Source organism: Oncorhynchus tshawytscha, linkage group LG16, assembly GCF_018296145.1.
Source record: "Oncorhynchus tshawytscha isolate Ot180627B linkage group LG16, Otsh_v2.0, whole genome shotgun sequence".
Classification (NCBI taxonomy): Eukaryota; Metazoa; Chordata; class Actinopteri; order Salmoniformes; family Salmonidae; genus Oncorhynchus; species Oncorhynchus tshawytscha.
In genome coordinates this window covers 45,138,501-45,159,515 of record NC_056444.1, presented here as the reverse complement: position 1 = coordinate 45,159,515, position 21,015 = coordinate 45,138,501, and the positions used below count along the sequence as shown (strand labels likewise).

The 21,015-nt window shown below is 44.8% G+C and overlaps 1 protein-coding gene across 3 annotated transcripts in view; it reads right to left on the bottom strand.

The window, feature by feature from the left end:
* The window catches only part of LOC112215165 (membrane-associated guanylate kinase, WW and PDZ domain-containing protein 1), a 64,432-nt gene that overhangs the window by 16,581 nt on the left and 26,836 nt on the right, over positions 1-21,015 (bottom strand). For 2 of the 3 annotated variants that reach the window (XM_042299206.1, XM_042299208.1), the window contains exons 11-12: positions 15,494-15,528; positions 8,952-9,216 (exon numbers count right to left, since the gene is read on the bottom strand). In XM_042299206.1, coding sequence (XP_042155140.1) covers positions 8,952-9,216; positions 15,494-15,528 — 300 coding nt within the window. The remainder of the gene's footprint in view (positions 1-8,951; positions 9,217-15,493; positions 15,529-21,015) is intronic. The other variant, XM_042299207.1, reaches the window with a different exon arrangement.

Genomic DNA, 21,015 nt, shown 5'->3' with positions numbered 1-21,015 from the left:
TAGGACCTGTTTCAAATTATCCCTTTTACACTCAACATAGCCATTTTATGTGCGTACTTTCTCCGTAATGGGAATTATATGTATACTTTATTCAGCTAAGTTCAATTATATTCTTCTTAGTATAAAATCATATAAAATAAAATAATGGCACGGGACTTATAAGCATAGCTTGTCAGCCGTAATGAAAAGACCAATGGCATAGTGCATAGGCAGATAACATACAGTAGTCCAACTCATATTCTGTTCCTCTGAAATACATTTTCTTAATCTCATAATGTTTCTTTAGACTTGCCTAAAATAAATAATGGATGTATTATTATGGTGTGTATTACATTTATTTATTAGACATTTTTAAATGTAGGTGTTCGAAGGGGGCTCATCAACTGCTTGTTGTGTGGAGGCCTGGAAATGCAAAATGTGTCTATGTTAATTAACGGTCAATTACCGTGAGACCAGCAGGCTTTTGCATGACAATAACTGCCTGATAACATGTCATGACTTCCACAGCCCTAGTGAGAACACAGGCGATTTGGTGTCAGTCTGTTCACCCACAGGGCAAATCTGAACACAGGGCACGGCCCATTTCTCCTGATCCGCCTTCTGTCTGCCATACAGTCTCCATTAGCCCTCAGCTCTGGGTCTGTGTGTGTGTCTGTGTTGGATAAGTCATTAGCCCTCCACTGATCCCTGTCCCTAGCACAGTGATCAGAGCTCTCACGTACACACACACACACACACACACACACACACAAAATGTTCTCTGCAGGAGGGTCCCAAGCATGGTCTCATCTCTATCTCTGTCTCAGTCCTGTCTCTGTCCTAGCCATCTCCTGGCACCACTAACACCACAGATCACCATAGTGCTGATATCTGTCCACAATCTACTACATGAAAAGAGAGATGCGTCTGCATGTTCCTCTCCTCCTCCCACTCTCCAACCCATTCTAATAATCCAGCCCACTCAAACAGTAGGATCAGCTCCACAGCAGAGGGCTGCTGCTCCTTGAGGGGTTATCAAACAGATATACCAATCAGGCTGAGCTTAAAGCAGCCCTCACCGGGCCCAGTTAATATTTAATCAGCAGTAGCAGACCTAGATTCTACTGGCTCTACTTTACCCACTGATTAACCAGAACTGCAACACCGCAGGCGCCAGCTAACACACATATACGACCAGGCTGAGGCTGGCTGGCAACTAGCACTAGTCATTTACATTCATCTATGGTGGGGAGTCACAGATTACATTAATCTATGGTGGGGAGTAACAGATTACATTCATCTATGGTGGGGAGTAACAGATTATATTCATTAGTATAGTCAGTGTAGTCATGTAATCTGATTTGGGGAAAAAACTAATGTAATCGGTTACGTTATCATAATCTTTTGTTGTTTTTTAAAATCAGATTACAGATACTTTTGGGAAACCAGTTTACGTCTTAGATGACTTTTGTCATTTTGAAAAAGGATGTTTTCGGGGAAAAAAATACATTAACACCTTTCTGTTTCTCAATGACATTCAATTCAGCATTGAAAAAAGGTACAAGTTTAATTAAGATTGTTCCACCTGAGCGAGTCTGACCATAAACCAGAGACCACTATGATGACACACCAAATGTAATTCATGGATCCTTTTCATCTTCTTCTAATGCCTCTTAAGGGAAAAGAATTCAAAAGTAATCAGATTACATTACTGACTTTGGGTAACCAAAAATTTACGTTACTGATTACAATTTTGGACAGGTAACTAGTGACTGTGACAGATTACATTTAGAAAGTGACCTACCCAACCCTGGATGCATACACTCTTCAGCCCAAAAGATTACCATTAACACACGCACACACGAACGCACAAACACACAAGCTGCACGAGCACACGTAATGTGCATATTCTTCTGATGGGTGCGTTTTTAATACACCATACATGTAAACACATTATTGTTGACATCAGACAAGCAACAGCCTGCTGCTTATGAATTGCAAATGGCAATCGAGAAAAACAACATTACATCAAATCTAATCAAGTCCATTTTTATTTGTCACATACACATGGTTAGCAGATGTTAATGCGAGTGTAGTGAAATGCTTGTGCTTCTAGTTCCGACAATGCAGTAATAAGAAACGAGTAATCTAACCTAACAATTGCAAAACTACTACCTTATACACACAATTATAAAGGGATAAAGAATATGTACATAAAGATATATGAATGAGTGATGGTACAGAACGGCATAGGATTATATGTAGATGCAGTAGATGGTATCGAGTACAGTATATACATATGAGATGAGTAATGTAGGGTATGTAAAAATAAAAGTGGCATAGTTTAAAGTGGCTAGTGATACATGTATGACATAAAGATTGCAAGATGCAGTAGATGATATAGAGTACAGTATATACATATGAGATAAGTAATTTTTATTTATTTTTTATTTCACCTTTATTTAACCAGGTAGGCTAGGTGAGAACAAGTTCTCATTTGCAACTGCGACCTGGCCAAGATAAAGCACAGCAGTGTGAAAAGACAACACAGAGTTACACATGGAGTAAACAATTAACAAGTCAATAACACAGTAGAAAAAAAGAGAGTCTATATACATTGTGTGCAAAAGGCATGAGGAGGTAGGCAAATAATTACAATTTTGCAGATTAACACTGGAGTGATAAATGATCAGAAGGTCATGGACAGGTAGAGATATTGGTGTGCAAATGTAACAGTACTCTTCTTGCGTTGTGTACAATCAGTCATCGACACGGAACTCCAATATGTAGCACCAGTCATGTAGCTTTATTCTGATAGGAACGACACAAAATTGCACGTCATGCAATGCTCGTCTCACCATCGCACTCACGCACGCTGGTTTGGTGCTTGTTCACTGGGCTAGTTACCAAAATAATACAATTACAATATACAATATAATATCTTTAACAATGTACCTGATAGGAACGACACAAAATTGCACGTTATGCAATGCTCGTCTCACCATCCAACTCTGCACTCACGCACTGTACAAAATATATGACCCCCCCCCCCACCAGACACAGTAAGTTGCTAGCTAGTACTGGAGGGAATTCTTTACAACAAAATGCACAACAAATATTCTCCAAAAACCGCTGCATCTTATGTGTGATGTTCGAATAACATTTACAAACAATTTGATATAAATTGTACATTTAAATCATCACTTGAGAGTATAAAAATCACTTTTGATGTACAGTGCTTTGCAACCAACAACTTACCGCTGGTTTGGTGCTTTGTTCACTGGGACGATTCTAACTGGAACATGTCACGTTCTGACCTTTATTTCCTTTGTTTTGTATTTATTTAGTATGGTCAGGGCGTGAGGCCGGCTCTACGCATCTGGTCTCCAGTGCGTCTCCTTGGGCCGGCTTACATGGCACCAGCCTTTTGCACAGTGTCCCCAGTTCGCCTGCATAGCCCAGTGCGGGCTATTCCACCTCGCCGCACTGGCAGGGCGACCGGGACCATTCAACCGGGTAAGGTTGGGCAGACTCGGTGCTCAAGAGCTCCAGTGCGCCTGCACGGTCCGGTCGATCCGTCACCACCTCCACGCACCAGCCCTCCGGTGGCAGCCCCTCCGGCTGCTGCCGGAGTCTCCCGCCTGTCCGGCGCTGCTGCCGGAGTCTCCCGCCTCTCCGGCGCAGCCGGAGTCTCCTGCCTGTTCGGCGCAACGAGAGCTACTCAGTCCAGCGCTGCCAGAGCCTTCCTCTCCAGCGTTGCCGGAGCGTTCCGTCTGCCCAGCGCCGCCTGAGCCTCCCGTCTGCCCAGCGCCGCCTGAGCCTCCCGTCTGCCCAGCGCCGCCTGAGCCTCCCGTCTGCCCAGCGCCGCCTGAGCCTCCCGTCTGCCCAGCGCCGCCTGAGCCGCCAGTCTGCCAGGGGCCGCCAGTCAGCCAGGGGCCGCCAGTCAGCCAGGGGCCGCCAGTGCCGCCAGTCAGCCAGGGGCCGCCAGTCAGCCAGGGGCCGCCAGTGCCGCCAGTCAGCCAGGGGCCGCCAGAGCCCCTCAGCCCAGAGCCGCCAGAGCCCCTCAGCCCAGAGCCCCTCAGCCAAGACCCCCTGCCCCTCAGCCAAGAGCCCCTGCCCCTCAGCCAAGAGCTGCCGCCCCTCTGTCCCGAGCTGCCGCCCCTCTGTCCCGAGCTGCCGCCCCTCTGTCCATTGAGAAGAGTTGCCATGGTGAGGAGGCCACGGAAGCGGACAAGGTGGGGGACTAAGACTACGGTGAAGTGGGGGCCACGTCCAGCACCAGAGCCGCCACCGCGGACAGATGCCCACCCAGACCCTCCCCTATAGGTTCAGGTTTTGCGGCCGGAGTCCGTTCGTGTTTACTTTGTCTCATTAAACATGGATCGCAATAGCCACACCACATTTTGGTCTGACTCTCTTACACCTAAGGAAAACCGTGACAGAACATCCCCCCTCGTAAGCAAGCTACGCAAACCAGCCAATAAGATGCCATGTTGAGTAGGTGAAGGCAAGACAAACTCAAACCAAAAACCCATTGGCTTAACAATAAAGTGGCAAGGGGAATCACCAATATAACCCTGTTACACAAAAGAGCAGAAAGTAAATAAATATAAACAGTATGGGGATGAGGTAGGTAAAATTGGGTGGGCTATTTACTGATAGCCTATGTACAGCTGCAGCGATCGGTTAGCTGCTCAGATAGCAGATGTTTGAAGTTGGTGAGGGAGATAAGTCTCCAACTTCAGCGATTTTTGCAATTCGTTCCAGTCACAGGCAGCAGAGAACTGTAACGAAAGGCGGCCAAATGAGGTGTTGGCTTTAGGGATGATCAGTGAGATACACCTGCTGGAGTGCGTGCTACGGGTGGGTGTTGCCATCGTGACCAGTGAACTGAGATAAGGCGGACCTTTACCTAGCATGGACTTGTAGATGACCTGGAGCCAGTGGGTCTGGCGATGAATATGTAGCGAGGGCCAGCCGACTAGAGCATACAGGTCGCAGTGGTGGGTGGTATAAGGTGCTTTAGTGACAAAACGGATGGCACTGTGATAAACTGCATCCAGTTTGCTGAGTAGAGTGTTGGAAGCTATTTTGTAGATGACATCGCCGAAGTCGAGGATCGGTAGGATAGTCAGTTTTACTAGGGTAAGTTTGAAGGCGTGAGTGAAGGAGGCTTTGTTGCGGAATAGAAAGCCGACTCTAGATTTGATTTTCGATTGGAGATGTTTGATGAGTCTGGAAGGAGAGTTTACAGTCTAGCCAGACACCTAGGTACTTATAGATTCAAGGTCGGAACCATCCAGGGTGGTGATGCTAGTCAGGCGTGCGGGTGCAGGCAGCGAACGGTTGAAAAGCATGCATTTGGTTTTACTAGCGTTGAAGAGCAGTTGGAGGCCACGGAAGGAGTGTTGTATGGCATTGAAGCTCGTTTGGAGGTTAGATAGCACAGTGTCCAAGGACGGGCCTGAAGTATATAGAATGGTGTCGTCTGCGTAGAGGTGGATCAGGGAATTGCTCGCAGCAAGAGCAACATCATTGATATATACAGAGAAAAGAGTCGGCCCGAGAATTGAACCCTGTGGCACCCCCATAGAGACTGCAAGAGGACCGGACTGCATGCCCTCCGATTTGACACACTGAACACTGTCTGCAAAGTAGTTGGTGAACCAGGCACGGCAGTCATCAGACAAACCAAGGCAACTGAGTCTGCCGATAAGAATATGTAAACATTACGTAAACATTATATTAAGAGGCATTGTTTAAAGTGGGTAGTGATACATTTTTTACATCAATTTCCATCCATTTCCATTATTAAAGTGGCTGGAGTTGAGTCAGTATGTTGGCAGCAGCCACTTAATGTTAGTGGTGGCTGTTTAACAGTCTGATGGCCTTGAGATATAAGCTGTTTTGCAGTCTCTCGGTCCCTGCTTTGATGCACCTGTACTGACCTCGCCTGATGGATGATGCCGGGGTGAACAGGCAGTGGCTCGGGTGGTTGTTGTCCTTGATGATCTTTATGGCCTTCCTGTGACATCGGGTGGTGTAGGTGTCCTGGAGGGCAGGTAGTTTGCCCCCGGTGATGTGTTGTGCAGACCTCACTACCCTCTGGAGAGCCTTATGGTTGTGGGTGGAGCATTTGCCGTTCAAGGCGGTGATACAACCCGACAGGATGCTCTCGATTGTGCATCTGTAGAAGTTTGTGAGTGATTTGGTGACAAGCCGAATTTCTTCAGCCTCCTGAGGTTGAAGAGCCGCTGCTGCGCCTTCTTCACAACGTTGTCTGTGTGGGTGGACCAATTCAGTTTGTCCATGATGTGTACGCCGAGGAACTTAAAACCTACTACCCTCTCCACTACTGTCCCGTCGATGCGGATAGGGGGGTGCTCCCTCTGCTGTTTCCTGAAGTCCACAATCATCTCCTTTGTTTTGTTGACGTTGAGTGTGAGGTTATTTTCCTGACACCACACTACGAGGGCCCTCACCTCCTCCCTGTAGGCCGTCTCGTCGTTGTTGGTAATCATGACTACCACTGTAGTGTCGTCCGCAAACTTGATGATTGAGTTGGAGGCGTGCGTGGCCACGCAGTCGTGGGTGAAGAGGGAGTACAGGAGAGGGCTCAGAACGCACCCTTATGGGGCCCCAGTGTTGAGGATCAGCGGGGTGGAGATGTTGTTACCTACCCTCACCACCTGGGGGCGGCCCATCAGGAAGTCCAGTACCCAGTTGCACAGGGCGGGGTCGAGACCCAGGGTCTCGAGCTTGATGACGAGCTTGGAGGGTACTATGGTGTTAAATGCTGAGATGTAATCGATGAACAGCATTCTCACATAGGTATTCCTCTTGTCCAGATGGGTTAGGGCAGTGTACAGTGTGGTTGCGATTGCGTCGTCTGTGGACCTTGGCTAGTCTCTCAAAGCACTTCATGATGACAGAAGTGAGTGCTACGGGGCGGTAGTCGTTTAGCTCAGTTACCTTAGCTATCTTGGGAACAGGAACAATGGTGGCCCTCTTGAAGCATGTGGGAACAGCAGACTGGGATAAGGATTGATTGAATATGTCCGTAAACACACCAGCCAGCTGGTCTGCGCATGCTCTGAGGATGCTGCTGGGGATGCCATCTGGGCCTGCAGCCTTGCTAGGATTAACACGTTTAAATGCTTTACTCACGTCGGTTACAGTGGAGGAGAGTCCGCAGGTTTTGGTAGCGGGCCGTGTCAGTGGCACTGTATTGTCCTCAAAGCGAGCAAAGAAGTTATTTAGTCTGCCTGGGAGCAAGACATCCTGGTCCGCGACGGGGCTGGTTTTCTTTTTGCGATCCGTGATTGACTGTAGACCCTGCCACATACCTCTTGTGTCTGAGCCGTTGAATTGTAACTCTACTTTGTCTCTATACTGATGCTTAGGTTGTTTGATTGCCTTGCGGAGTGAATAGCTACACTGTTTGTATTCGGTCATGTTTCCAGTCACCTTGCCCTGGTTAAAAGCAATGGTTTGTGCTTTCAGTTTCACGCGAATGCTGCCGTCAATCCACGGTTTCTGGTTTGGGAATGTTTAATCGTTGCTGTGGGTAGAACATCGCCGATGCACTTTCTAATGAACTCGCTCACCGAATCAGCGTATTCGTCAATGTTGTTGTTGGACGCAATGCGGAACATATCCCAATCCACGTGATCGAAGCAGTCTTGAAGCGTGGAATCAGTTTGGTCGGACCAGCGTTGAACAGACCTGAGCGCGGAACTTCTTGTTTTAGTTTCTGTCTCTAGGCTGGAATCAACAAAATGGAGTCGTGGTCAGCTTTACCGAAAGGAGGGCGGGTAAGTTATAGTAAGTTCTGTTTGCTTGTCCCCCAGTCAGCCTTAACGTATATGTTGCAATGTAAATTACTCTTTAATATACAATAAGTTTTTCTCGAGGACTCATTGTATTCCCCCGAGATGGGAATGAATGACCCATTGTTTGGAGAACAAACCATTTCTCTCAAGAGACTCTTGTAGTGAGTATAGTAAATAAGTGGGGTGGTTCCCTCCTTCACATGAATAATAGAAGACCTGAACTGTGATTGCAAAGGGAGAGCCTTAACAGATGTTCTGCTTTTAGAATTCTAAATGGGTGTACATTCTATCGCTCCCGATGCTTAGAGAAAAAACTATTGTATTTTAACATTTTGGCCAATAGACTTGTTTTCTGCTGATGAGAACATCTATTGACGGAAACATTCACATTATTTTTATCAAATGGTTCTGCTTATCCACTAACCACAGTCAACCTCCAGTTGTGTTCCTGTACTCCTGCACAAGCAACACAGAAATAGCTCCTGACGTAAGCTTGGGTCAACATTGGATATATCATACTTAAATTCTGAGCCGTCAGCAAGGTAGGATGTATGTGACCCTTCATTTTTAACCCCTTCTTCCGGTGGCAAGGCAGTATACACACACCTACACAGTGTTTGGAAATGCAGGTGCTTCATATTGCAGGAGATGTCGATAGTACCACAGAGCAGGAAACACATCTGTTTTGCAAGGAGACTATGTTCTCTGAGACACCTTTTGTCATAGAATCAGGTTTGAGTCAGGTTTGAGTCGTACACACACACACACACACACACACACACACACACACATGAGCACACGCGCACACACACACAATGAGCTGTTCCTACAAAGTACTCAACAATGCTTCTCCTCCAGGATTCAATGCAACACCCACACACTTTGAAGAAATTGATACGCTCTCTAGTATATTCCAAACAGAAACATTTGAAAAGTTCCTCTCTTCCCACCAAACAACAGACAGGATTATTAAATACATGGATCATTCACTAATGTCTCAACGTTTGTACCTGTTTGTACCTGTATCTGTATCTATAAAATATATATTATATCTAATATTTTTTGGCAACATTGTTGAACCTACCTTTATCAGTTGTCATCATAAACCACAATGAAGTATTTGATTTTGAGTCTACTCACGTCTGCTCTCATACATGCTCCTGGACTGGGCCCAGATCTTGAAGGGGTCTGGCTTCTTCTGGAGGGTCATGGTGCCATCTCCAGGGTCCTGGGTGGGCAGCGGAGGCAAGCCAGGTAGCGGCTGAGTGGGTGCGGCCGGAGGGGGTGCCATGGCCTCACTGGGCATGTTGGAGGGGGGGTGGCTGGGGGAGTCTGTGTGGGTGCTGCGATGGCTGCACACACTGTGCTGGGAGCTGCTCTGACTGTCCTTCCTCTCCAGCTGCTGCTGAATGGACAGAATGGGGAGGGAGAGAGAGGAGGGGGGGGAGGGAGAGAGAGGAGGGAGGGGGAGAGGGTGCAACACGGGGGAGAGAGAAGACGAGAGGAGAAGGTGAGGTGATAGTGAGAAAGGGAGGGTTAAGAGGGGAAGAAAAAGAGACGAATAAGAGAGAAATAAGAAAGATGGGGAGAGAAAAGAGAGAGAGATCCGTAAGAAGGGAAGGTAGTAGAGAGCGAGAAGAAGGTAACAATAATCCAAGGTCAACATCATAGAAACACCAAGTGAATTGAGTGTGACTGTCAGTTAGAGCTGTAGTCTAATAGTGTTGGGGGAGAGATGGTTTCTATGACACCCACACACAGAAACATATGTTTTAAGTATGAAGTAGGCATTGGTCTGATGCCGAAATTCAAATGAGCACCACAATGCCTTCTTCATCCATGCTCTTTATTCATACACACACTACGTTCTACGTGTAAACACATTTATTGTTAAGACACTTTCTTTGATTTCAAATTCATATATTCAGTCCAAGACAAATCACTGAATACATGACCACTAAGCCTGGCTAAGACAAAGGGACATTTGAAGAAGCTAATCAAAATGGACTGTGGATTAGTTCAAGGAAATCATGTCTTCAAGTTGTGTCTATTTCAATTAAGATTTTTTACGGTTCAATGATATTTCTTATGGTTAGTCAAATATTAAAACCAACACAAATCATGAAAAGAAAAGTTAACACGTCAAAATAGTTTTGTTAGTAGAAACAAAAACACACTTACAAGTCAACACTTCATTTTGATCAAGAGAGAGTTGCAAATACACCAAGACAGTTGGGTCCCTCTTGCATATGGCAGTGTACTCTGAACACATATTTAAAGCCCAGCACCAGAGACAGAACAGCTCTTAGAGGCTGACAGAGTTGCATGCAGCCTGACATTTCAATGATATAACACAGAGGGGGAAAAGCCTGCTTTCCTCTGAGAAAAACGAATCAACGGTGACAGCCAACCAGGGTCACCATTGGTCCCTCTCGACCCCTACAGCACCCTGCCCCTCCCCCCCCCACCCTGTCACATGACCTCAATTGGCGACGCCCCTGCTATGACTGAAGCCATATCCCTGTTAATCTCTAATCCCAAATTTCCCAGCTTCCTGTTAACAGGAACACTGAAGTATGTATGTGAAGTATTATCCCTGCTGTAGTATACATGTATTCCTGTAGTATACAGTACATACTTTATGGATGGCTCTGGGTAGAAGTTGGCCATAAGCACTGATTTTGCCTATAGGCACCCTATGAAGACCTAAGGGTTGATGAATTGTCATAATAAAAACACACTTGGGAGAAGGAAATAGGGATTCATATATTTTCCCAAAAATCTACAAAGTTTTAATGTCAAGAATAATTCATATTTATCCCGAGAGTCCCCGGAAATACGCGAAAATTGCAAATACCAATTCAAAGCGTTTAACACCAAGTTTGGTCACTCAGGGTTCCCCAAAATAAGATTGTGGCTGTGCCACATTGACGTATTGGCTGTGCCGCTATTTATACATTTCACAGCAAATAAAATGAATATTTACAGTCTAAACTGAACAAAAATATAAATCCTACATGCAACAATTTCAAAGGTTTTACTGAGTTACAGTTCATAAGAGGAAATCAGTAAATTGAAATACATTTGGCCCTAATCTATGGATTTCACATGACTGGGAATACAAATATGCATCTCTTGGTCACAGATAACTTTTTTTTTTAAATGGACCTCACAATGGGCCTCAGGATCCCGTCAAAGTATTTCTGTTCATTCAAATTGTCATCGATAAAATGCAATTGTGTTCGTTGCCTACCCATACCATAATCCCACCATGGGGAACTCTATTCACAACGTGACATCAGCAAACCCCTTGCCACATGACGCCATTCACGTGGTCTGCAGTTGGGAGGCCGGTTGGACGTACTGTACTGCAAAATTCTCTAAAGGTCCGTTGGAAACGGCTTATGGTAGAGAAAGTAATGTTCAATTCTCTGGCAACAGCTCTGGGGGACATTACTGAAGTCAGTATGCCAATTGCATGTTCCCTTAAAACTTGAGACGTCTGTGGCATTATGTTGTTTGACAAAACTGCTGATTTTACAGTGGCCTTTTATTGTCCCCAGCACAAGGTGTACCTGTGTAATGACCATGTTGTTAAATCAGCATCTTGATATGCCACTCCGACACAGAGCACGCTCAGGACACACAGAGCACACCCAGAGTAGGCCAGCATTGTCGAATCATTCAAACGTTGTAAAGCAGTCAAAAAAAGTCAAATGACCAAAGTTGTTAAGCTTGCTAGACAACCTTCAATGACGAATGACAGAATATTTGGCTAAATCGAGTTGATGATTATACAGATAGCAGATCAGCTCATGAATAATGGGGAGGAAGTGAGGACATGGTTTATATATCAAGGGAAAAAAATATCCATATCTACTTTATTTGTCACATGCGCAGAATATAACATGTATAGACCTTACCGTGAAATGCTTACTTACAAGCCCTTAACAGTGCAGTTTAAGAAAGAGTTAAGAAAATATTTACTAAATAAACAAAAGTACAAAATAATAAAAAATTAAATAACAATAACGAGGCTATATACAGGGGGTACCGGTACAGAGTCAATGTGCGGGGGTGTACAGGTTAACCAAGGTAATTTGTAAAGTGACTATGCATAGATGTAAATAGTTTTGATTAATTGTTCAGCTTGGGGGTAGAAGCTGTTAAGGAGCCTTTTGGTCCTACACTTGGCACACGGGTAACGCTTGCCGTGCGGTAGCAGAGAAAACAGTCTATGACTTGGAGTGACTTTTTTGGGCTTTCCTCTGACACAGTCTAGTATATAGGTCCTGGATGGCAGGAAGCTTGGCCCCAGTGATGTACTGGGCCATACACACTACACTCTGTTGCGCCTTATGGTCAGATCCTGAGCAGTTATCATACCAGGCGGTGACGCTACCGTTCAAGATGCTCTCGATGGGCAGCAGTAGAACCTTTTGAGGATCTGGGGACCCATGCCAAATCTTTTCAGTCTCCTAAGAGGGAAAAGGTGTTGCCATACCCTCTTCACCACTGTCTTGGTGTGTTTGGAACATCATAGTTTGTTGGTGATGTGGACACCAAGGAACTTGAAACTCTCGATCCGCTCCACTACAGCGCTGTCAATGTTAAATTGGCCTATTCGGCCCGCCTTTTTCTGTAGTCCACGATCAGCTCCTTTGTCTTGCTCACATTGAGGGAGAGATTATTGCCCTGGCACCACACTGCCGGGTCTCTAACCTCCTCCCTATAGGCTGTCTCATTGCTGTCGGTGATCAGGCCTACCACTGTTGTGTCGTCAGAAAACATAATGATGATGTTGGAGTTGTGGGTGAATAGGGAGTACAAGAAGGGAAAAAGAACAGCAGACGTGCTGTAGCAGACGTGCTGTTGCCTACCCTTACCACCTGGGGACGGCCTGTCAGGAAGTCCAGAATCCAGTTGCAGAGGGAGGTGTTTAGTTCCAGGGTCCTTAGCTTAGTGATGAGCTCTGTGCCATTATGGTTTTGAACGCTGAGCTGTAGTCAATGAACAGCATTCTCACATAGGTGTTCCTTTTGTCCAAGTAGGAAAGGGCAGTGTGGAGTGTCATTAATATTGCATTATCTGTGGATCTGTTGGGGCAGGTCTAGAGTATCCGGGAGGATGCTGTTGATGTGAGCCATGACCAGCCGTGTGTGCTACTGGGCGGTAATCATTTAGGCAGGTTACATTTGCTTCCTTGGGAACAGGAACTATGGTTGGTCTGCTTTAAACACGTAGGTATTACAGTCAGTGAATACACTTGCCAGTTGGTTCACAAATTATTTGAGTACACATTCTGGTAATCCATCTGTCCCCGCAGCTTCATGAATGTTTACCTGTTTAAAGGTCTTGCTCACATCGGCTACCGAGAGAGTTATCACACAGTCGTCCAGAACAGCTGGTGCTCTCATGCATGCTTCAGTGTTGCATGCCTCGAAGCAAGCATAAAATACATTTAGCTTGTCTGGTAGGCTCGCGTCACTGGGCAGCTCGTGGTTGGGTTTCCCTTTCTAGTCTGTAATAGTTTTCAAGCCCTGCCACAGCCGACGAGCGTCATAGCCGGTATAGTAGGATTCAATCTTAATCCTCCATTGACGCTTTGCCTTTTTGATGGTTTGTCTGAGAGCATAGAGGGGTTTCTTATAAATTGTCTGGATTAGTGTCACAATCTTTGAAAGTGGCAGCTCTAGCCATTAGCTCGATGCGGATGTTGCCTGTAATCCATGACTTCTGGTTGGGATATGTATGTACGGTCACTGTTGGGACGACATCATCAATGAACTTATTGATGAAGCCGATGACTGAGGTGATATTTTCCTCAATGCCATTTGATGAATCCTGGAACAAATGCCAGTCTGTGCTAGCAAAACAGTCCTGTAGCATAGCATCCGGGTCATCTGACCTCTCCGTATTGAGCGTGTCACTGGTACCCCCTGCTTTAATTTTAGCTTGTAAGCAGAAATCAGGAGGATAAAATCAACATACTACTGTTTCTTCATATCCTCACTCTGCTGCTGCCCGCCTTCACCTTGTTATTATCAACACCGGTTTACATCAACATACTACTGTTTCTAGAATTCTGGCTTTTTTTCTGGGTTCGGGCTCATTTCATTTCTGTGATGTCGGACCAGGCCTGGGTACGGGCTTCAGCCCACTGGGATTGGGACAGACCGGGATCAAATTTTCAGTTCTGATGAGAGCTCTAAACTGCATTCAGGTCTCCTGTGCAGACTGTCAGTGTCTATGTGTGTGCTTTGAATTTATGACAACTTTGTGTGAAGTAAATACTCTAGGTTATAGGCTCCCATCTGACAACCTGTTTGGATAATGTACTATTTTATTTTTTGCCAATCTGCTGCTGCACATTTCGTGGAATTGCATTAGTGCAACATTGAGGGAAATGTCAATAATTTTCCAGGTCTTTTGTTTGTGAAATGTGAGATATTTACCTATTATAAAAATTTTGAATATCACAAAAATGATAATTACACACACTTACCACAAAATGTACTAATTGTGATGGTAGACATTTTTAAGAACCAGAAAGAAAGAACTATCAAGGTGACACCCCCACACCTATGATATCATTGAAAAGCCCAAAATGTCCTCTCAAAGGTACAACAGGACCTAACACACGGGCATGTATGGCCTTAGAGATATGGACCAAAAAACAAAATGGACAAAAATGAATTGCTCGGTCTCAGGAGGATAGGTGGGCAGAACACAAAACTGACCTCAGATCAGTTTTTTTGGGGACAACTTTACCCTCTGGACGACACTCCAGGGGATGCTATGGGTGTGTCTTTCACAGCGGTGATGGAGTCTCCTAACAGCCAGCATTGATTTCTCATCAGGTTAAGATGAGTCGTAAAGATGAGGAGGCGTTTGCTCTTTAAACCTCAGAATAAAGTGATTGTCCCCGGAGAGACCATCCCACCGCTCCAGTACTGAGGTAGCTAGTCTGTCTCTCTTCCTCTCTGCCTATTGTAGCTGTGGGATCAAGCTTGTGAGTCAGTCCCGTAGAACGGCTCCAACATTCCCTTCAGTTCTCTCCCTTATTCCATCATCATTTGTTAATCTCTCCTCTTCACTCTATCGATACCTTTTGTATTGCTTATCTCTTTTCCCCTCGTCCTTGGCTCTGTGCATTTCAACTAGTTTCAACTAGCCACTGGTAAAAGACAACCCCTCTCTCCTCTCATCCTCCTTTCCCCTCATCCATGACCCTGTGCCCTCCTTACCAGCTAGACACCATTACAATGACTCAATCAGGACACCCAGGCTACCCTTAAATCACTCAATGACAGCATGGGAGAGATGGAGGGAAGGAAGGGGTTAAAGAGAGAGAGAGAGAAAGACAATGGAGAGAGAGAAAATACCTAGGAGAGGGAGCAATGGAGAGCTTGCGAGTGAAAGGAAAAGGGGGTCACAGTGGGGGGGCGAGAGAGTCAAAGAAAGAAAGTGGGGAAAAAGGAAAGTAGCAGGAGAGGTCTATGGAAGGCTGGATGGAGAGCGGAAAAGGAAAGATTAGAATCCTGTCTTCCTTATCTCCATATCTTTTGTTCTTTAAATAGCCCCCACATCCATCCAGTAGGAAGTGGGCATGCACGGGGGGAATAACACAAACAAATGCAGAAGGGAGGAGATGAGGGAGAAGAGAGTTGTGGTGTACTCACCACCAGCTTGGGGCTCCTCTTGGCCGCCACCACTCCTGCAAAGCAGCGGCAGAGAGACAGAGAGAGTATCAATGACAAGTGTTACTTTGTAACCCCCCCACCTCCCCCACCCCACCCAGAGCAAAAACAACCACTTCCTAGGAAGGACGGACGGACAGAGGGACGCAAGGATTGAGTGATAGACGACGGGTCCTGCTGCAGAGAAAAGTAGAGCTAGTCCAGCTCTCACTCGCTCTTCTTCTCACTCATTCCCTCTTTCTACAAGTGCCACTGCACTACATTGCGCGTTAGCCACAGCGATCTCTGCTCTGCTCTCTCTCACCCGCTTTCTCTCTCTCGCCTGCTATTAGGACAAGAGCTATTGATCTATCTGCATTAGTGAGGCTCACTGACTGATGCTACAGCTGCAGAGGGTTGCTCCCATCCACCGATCCACAGAGAGAGAACACTGAGCCACAGAGCGATTAAACCACCAAACAATAGCAAGTGCAACTGGGTGGCCAATCGGTTCTACCTCGGCGGGTCGGCAAGCCAGAGCGCTCTGCAGGCAGAATTTCAACTATTACCGGCAGAGAAGGAGTCCAGGAGCTTGAGCATGATATGAAAGCCCAGCGTCAGCTCCCCTCTCACTGAGAGCATCTTCTGAACGTCTCTCTGTGTGTTCACCTACAGCAGGCAGCAGCTCCTCTGCTCAACACTCGCACATTGAAAAGCAGATTTTGTTTCCCTATGCCTTCCCCCTCCTTTTCCTTGCATGGTGTGGTTTGCTTGCTGGCATCCACCCCCTCCCCCACCCCTCTCTCTCTTACCTCTCCTCTTACTTTCCCTCTCTCCTAATGAAATATTCACACAGGGAGTCAATTGTCTGGGGATACCACACAATACAAGACATGCAAGAAGTAATGGGATGAATATAATAATAATTTACATTTAAAGTTGACATCTTATTTCAAACCTCCCACACATACGATTTCTATTAATACAGCGTTTCTCTGTGAAACAGAAACTTATGTTGTCAAATCAACTGATAAAATCATCAACCTGTTTCAAACAACTGGTAAGGAATCCATGACAACAAGTACTGCCAGAAAAACACAGAGACCGATAAGCTCTCTATTCTCCCTCACTCTCTTTTTTTGTCTTTGTATCAATTCAACAGACAATGTTTTTATCATTTGGAGAAAGAAAACTGTATATTAACTAGATGGGAAACTGTAATGAGGGTGTTTGACAATGAAGCCAATCCCACACTTTAGTCTTAAACTTATTTAAGTTTCACGTGTGGCCGATGCAGACATACCCTCAGGCTGTCACTATCCCCGCGACCCAGCACAAAGAAAACACATGGCAAACATCAATGGAACATTTGGGAAACACTGCAAACATCCATGCAACATTCCACCAATGTTAACACATGATCAAAGAGCATCCATCTCCTGCTCTTTCTTTACCCATTCTGATGCATCGGCAAAAATCCTTCATGTTAAAGCCATTTTTGAAAAATGTTTACTTTGTTTTTGTTCGTTTAGTATTACTGCAGATAGATCAAATGTAATTGTCTGCATCACTTCCAACTCCCCGTATATATTTTTTGCAAATATATATAGGGAAAGGAGGGCTACCTAGTCAGTTGTACAACTGAATGCCTTCAACTGAAACATGTCTTCCGCATTTAACCCAACCCCTCTGAATTGGAGGCTTAATCAACATCCACGTCTTCGGCACCCGGGGAACAGTGGGTTAATTGCCTTGCTCAGGGGCAGAATGACAGACAGGGGCAGAACGACAGATTTTTACCTTGTCAGCTCGGGGATTCAATACAGAAACCTTTCGGTTACTAGCCCAATGCTCTAACCATTAGGTTACCGGCCGCCTTAATAAAGTACCAGTCTGTACCAGTCTGGACACAAGTTTGGACACATCTACTCATTCCACAGTTTTTCTATATTTTTACTATTTTCTACATTGTAGAACACATATGGAATCACGTAGTAACCAAAACAAATCAAAATATATTTTACATTTGATATTCCTCAAAGTAGCCTCCCTTTGCTTTGATGACAGCTTTGCACACTCTAGGCATTCTCTCAACCAGCTTCATGAGGTAGTCACCTGGAATGCATTTCAATTAACAGGTGTACCTTGTTAAAAGTTAATTTGTGGAATCTCTTTCCTTCTTAATGCTTGTGACCAGGTAGGGGTGGTATACAGAAATAAGCTCTTTTTGGAAAAAGACCAAGTCTATATTATGGCAAGAACAGCTCAAATAAGCAAAGAGAAATTACAGTCCATCATTACTTTAAGACATGAAGGTCAGTCAATACGGAACATTTCAAGAACTTTGAAAGTTTCTTCAAGTGCAGTCCCAAAAACCATTAAACGCTATGATGAAACTGGCTCTCATGAGGACCGCCATAGGAAAGGCAGACTGTGTGAATCAGGCCTTCATGGTCAAATTGCTGCAAAGCAACCACTACTAAAGGACACCAGTGAGAAGAGACTTGCTTGGGCCAAGAAACAAGAGCAATGGACATTAAACCGGTGGAAATCTGTCCTTTGGTCTGATGAGTCCAAATATGGGATTTTTGGTTCCAACCGCCATGTCTTTGTAAGAATCGGAGTAGGTGAATGGATGATCTCAACATGTGTGGTTGCCACGTGAAGCATGGAGTGCAGGAGGTGTGAATGTGTGGAGGTGCTTTGCTGGTGACATTTTCACTGATTTATTTAGAATTCAAGGCACACTCAACCAGCATGGCTACCCCAGCATTTTGCTGCGATACCTCATTCCATCTGGTTAGCGCTTAGTGGGACTATCATTTGTTTTTCAACAGGACAATGACCCAACACACCTCCAGGCTGTGTAAGGGCTGTTTGACCAAGAAAGAGAGTGATGGAGTGCTGCATCAGATGACCTGGCCTCCACAATCACTCAACCTAAACCCAATTTTATGTATTTATTTATTTCACCTTTATTTAACCAGGTAGGCAAGTCGAGAACAAGTTCTCATTTACAATTGCGACCTGGCCAAGATAAGCAAAGCAGTTCGACACATACAACAACACAGAGTTACACATGGAGTAAAACAAACATAGAGTCAATAATACAGTCGAAAAATAAGTCTATATACAATGTGAGCAAATGAGGTGAGATAAGGGAGGTAAAGGCAAAAAAGGCCATGGTGGCCTTTGACTGGTAGGTAGGTACGTACGTACATACATTCATACTAACATACATCATTGGAGTAAGCTTGTGAAAAACAACGCTTAGTTTCCACTTCCAGCTTAAGCATACTATATACATTTTGCACGGTCTATTTTACAATAGTTCTATTTTGTTTGCTTTTACTCCTGTCCTTCTTTTAACCTCAACCTATCCATCTATTTCTTTCACAAATGTTCTCAATCTATATATGTTTTACGGACCCAGTATGTTTTACATTAGTTATCTTGTTGTTATTAGTTGTTTTTATTCCCAACCTTCAGGTCCATTCAACCCTTCCCATCGCTTACCACCATCCATATTGGATTTATATTTGCCATATACTTTTCAAAACTGATAGGTTATTTTTTGGTAAAACATTTTTTTTTTTACTCCAAGCACAGATAGGACACATGGAAATGAATTTCCTTAGGCATGAGTCATGCATCATTGAGATTCAAACCTATAATCTTCTGTTCTCTATCCATGGAACTAGTCCACTGCACCACCTGGATGGAGTCAGGATGCAATGTGTTTTCATGCATACAAATCTGTTCTAGTGTATTCAAACAGACCCGTTTCAAAGGAAACAAGCACTCATTAAGATCAGGTGTGGCCAATTGGTGGTGTGGCTGTTACGTTCTAGCTGGGTTACCTAACGCCACTCAAATATATATCGATAGTCTAAAGAGCAGCAGCTCAAATACATACAGATCTGGGGCCAAGCTATAGCATTAAACTTGTACACATCAAATTGAAAAACAAACAATTAGTAAATAACCTGGTGCATTTCTCAATGTGAATTGAATCCCCACTATTACATTGAAATGAATTGAAATGGACTTGACCCCTGCTCTGCAGTCAGCCAGCTTGTATCCGCTAAAGCAGCACATTTACACGTTATACTAATGCATGTTAATGCGTCGTTCAGCACCTCACTGTGTTACAGTAGTTCCAGCACTGTGATATTGATGTACACCTATCTCAGTTCTGTTCTTGCTGCCACTGTGTGTTAAATACATATGATATGCACATATGATACAGGGGCAATTCCAATACTCTGAAACAGAACCATGAATCCGTTGGCCCGTTACTCCTTTTAAAGGCCTCTGGACTGATCACTATGGATGTAACACAGGCTTAAAAGGCCCAGTCTTATGAATACTGAGCAGACCATGCTGTCTGAATGACTAAGAGGGCCTGGTCATTGTTATTATATTGTGAAGGGAAGTAAAAACCGTGTTGGAGTGAAAGAGCAGTGTAGCCTGTGAGTTGAGCTTCAACACAGCTCAGAGAGGGACTCCTTGGGTCTGTTTCAAGAGTGTCAGACCCAGTCAGCAGAATGGATAGAAACAGCTATTAAATGGCAAGATTATGGGGAGAAAGTCTGTGTGTGTGTGTGGGGGGGGTGCATGCATATGTGTGAGAATGTACGCATATTGACATATGACAACACGTGCATATGCTGATGGGTTTGTACGTGTGTGTGTGTATGTGTGTGATTGTGTATGTGTTACAGTGTGTGGGATTGGGGGCTGGTTCTATATTTCATCAGGCCTTGAAAATATGTTCTGGCCATCTGTCACAAACTGTGTGTGTGTCTGTGTGTGCAGAAACCCTCTTCCTCTTTTCATGTCAAACACAGATGTAGTGGAATTGATTTCAAAACCATATATGTACTATGTCAGCATTGGTTTAAGATTTGCAAAAATGTGTGTTTGATTACGCGTGTGTAAGTGGGGATGTGAGAGTCAACTTTTGAGTGTGTGTGGGGGGGTGTATATGCGTGTGGGTACATGACGTGTATTCTTTCAGAGTGGAACAATAACAGGTAGTAAATGGCTTGCTGTTTCTATGCTTGGATCAGGCTGCAGCCTTGGCTATGTTCTCAGCTGTGCCCACACTAAGGGAATGAATGGCCATTCTCAACTGCCCAAAAATCACAGTGCTACAAGAACCATATAAATGTCCTCTTTTGTTTGGCTAATCTTCTCTTCTCAATTTTAGTCCCTACTTCTGTCTCTTTCTCTTTGCCACTCTTCCTTCCTTTATACAGTACATCCCCACATTCTCTTTCTACACACCTCGCCATCTCTTCCTATTTTCTTGATATTAACCCTCATCTCTTTTCTTCTTCCCATTTATCTCCTCTCTCTCCCTCCCTGCCTGTCAGTACAGTGATCTTGTGATCCATCATCACCCAGTGGACAGTTCCTCCTGAGGTGCTGCGAAGCATTGTCATGGCAACAAAGGCAAGATGGAGGATATGTACGACTTACCTCTCCAGGAGAGAGTAGGGGAGGGGGACGAGAAATGTTGT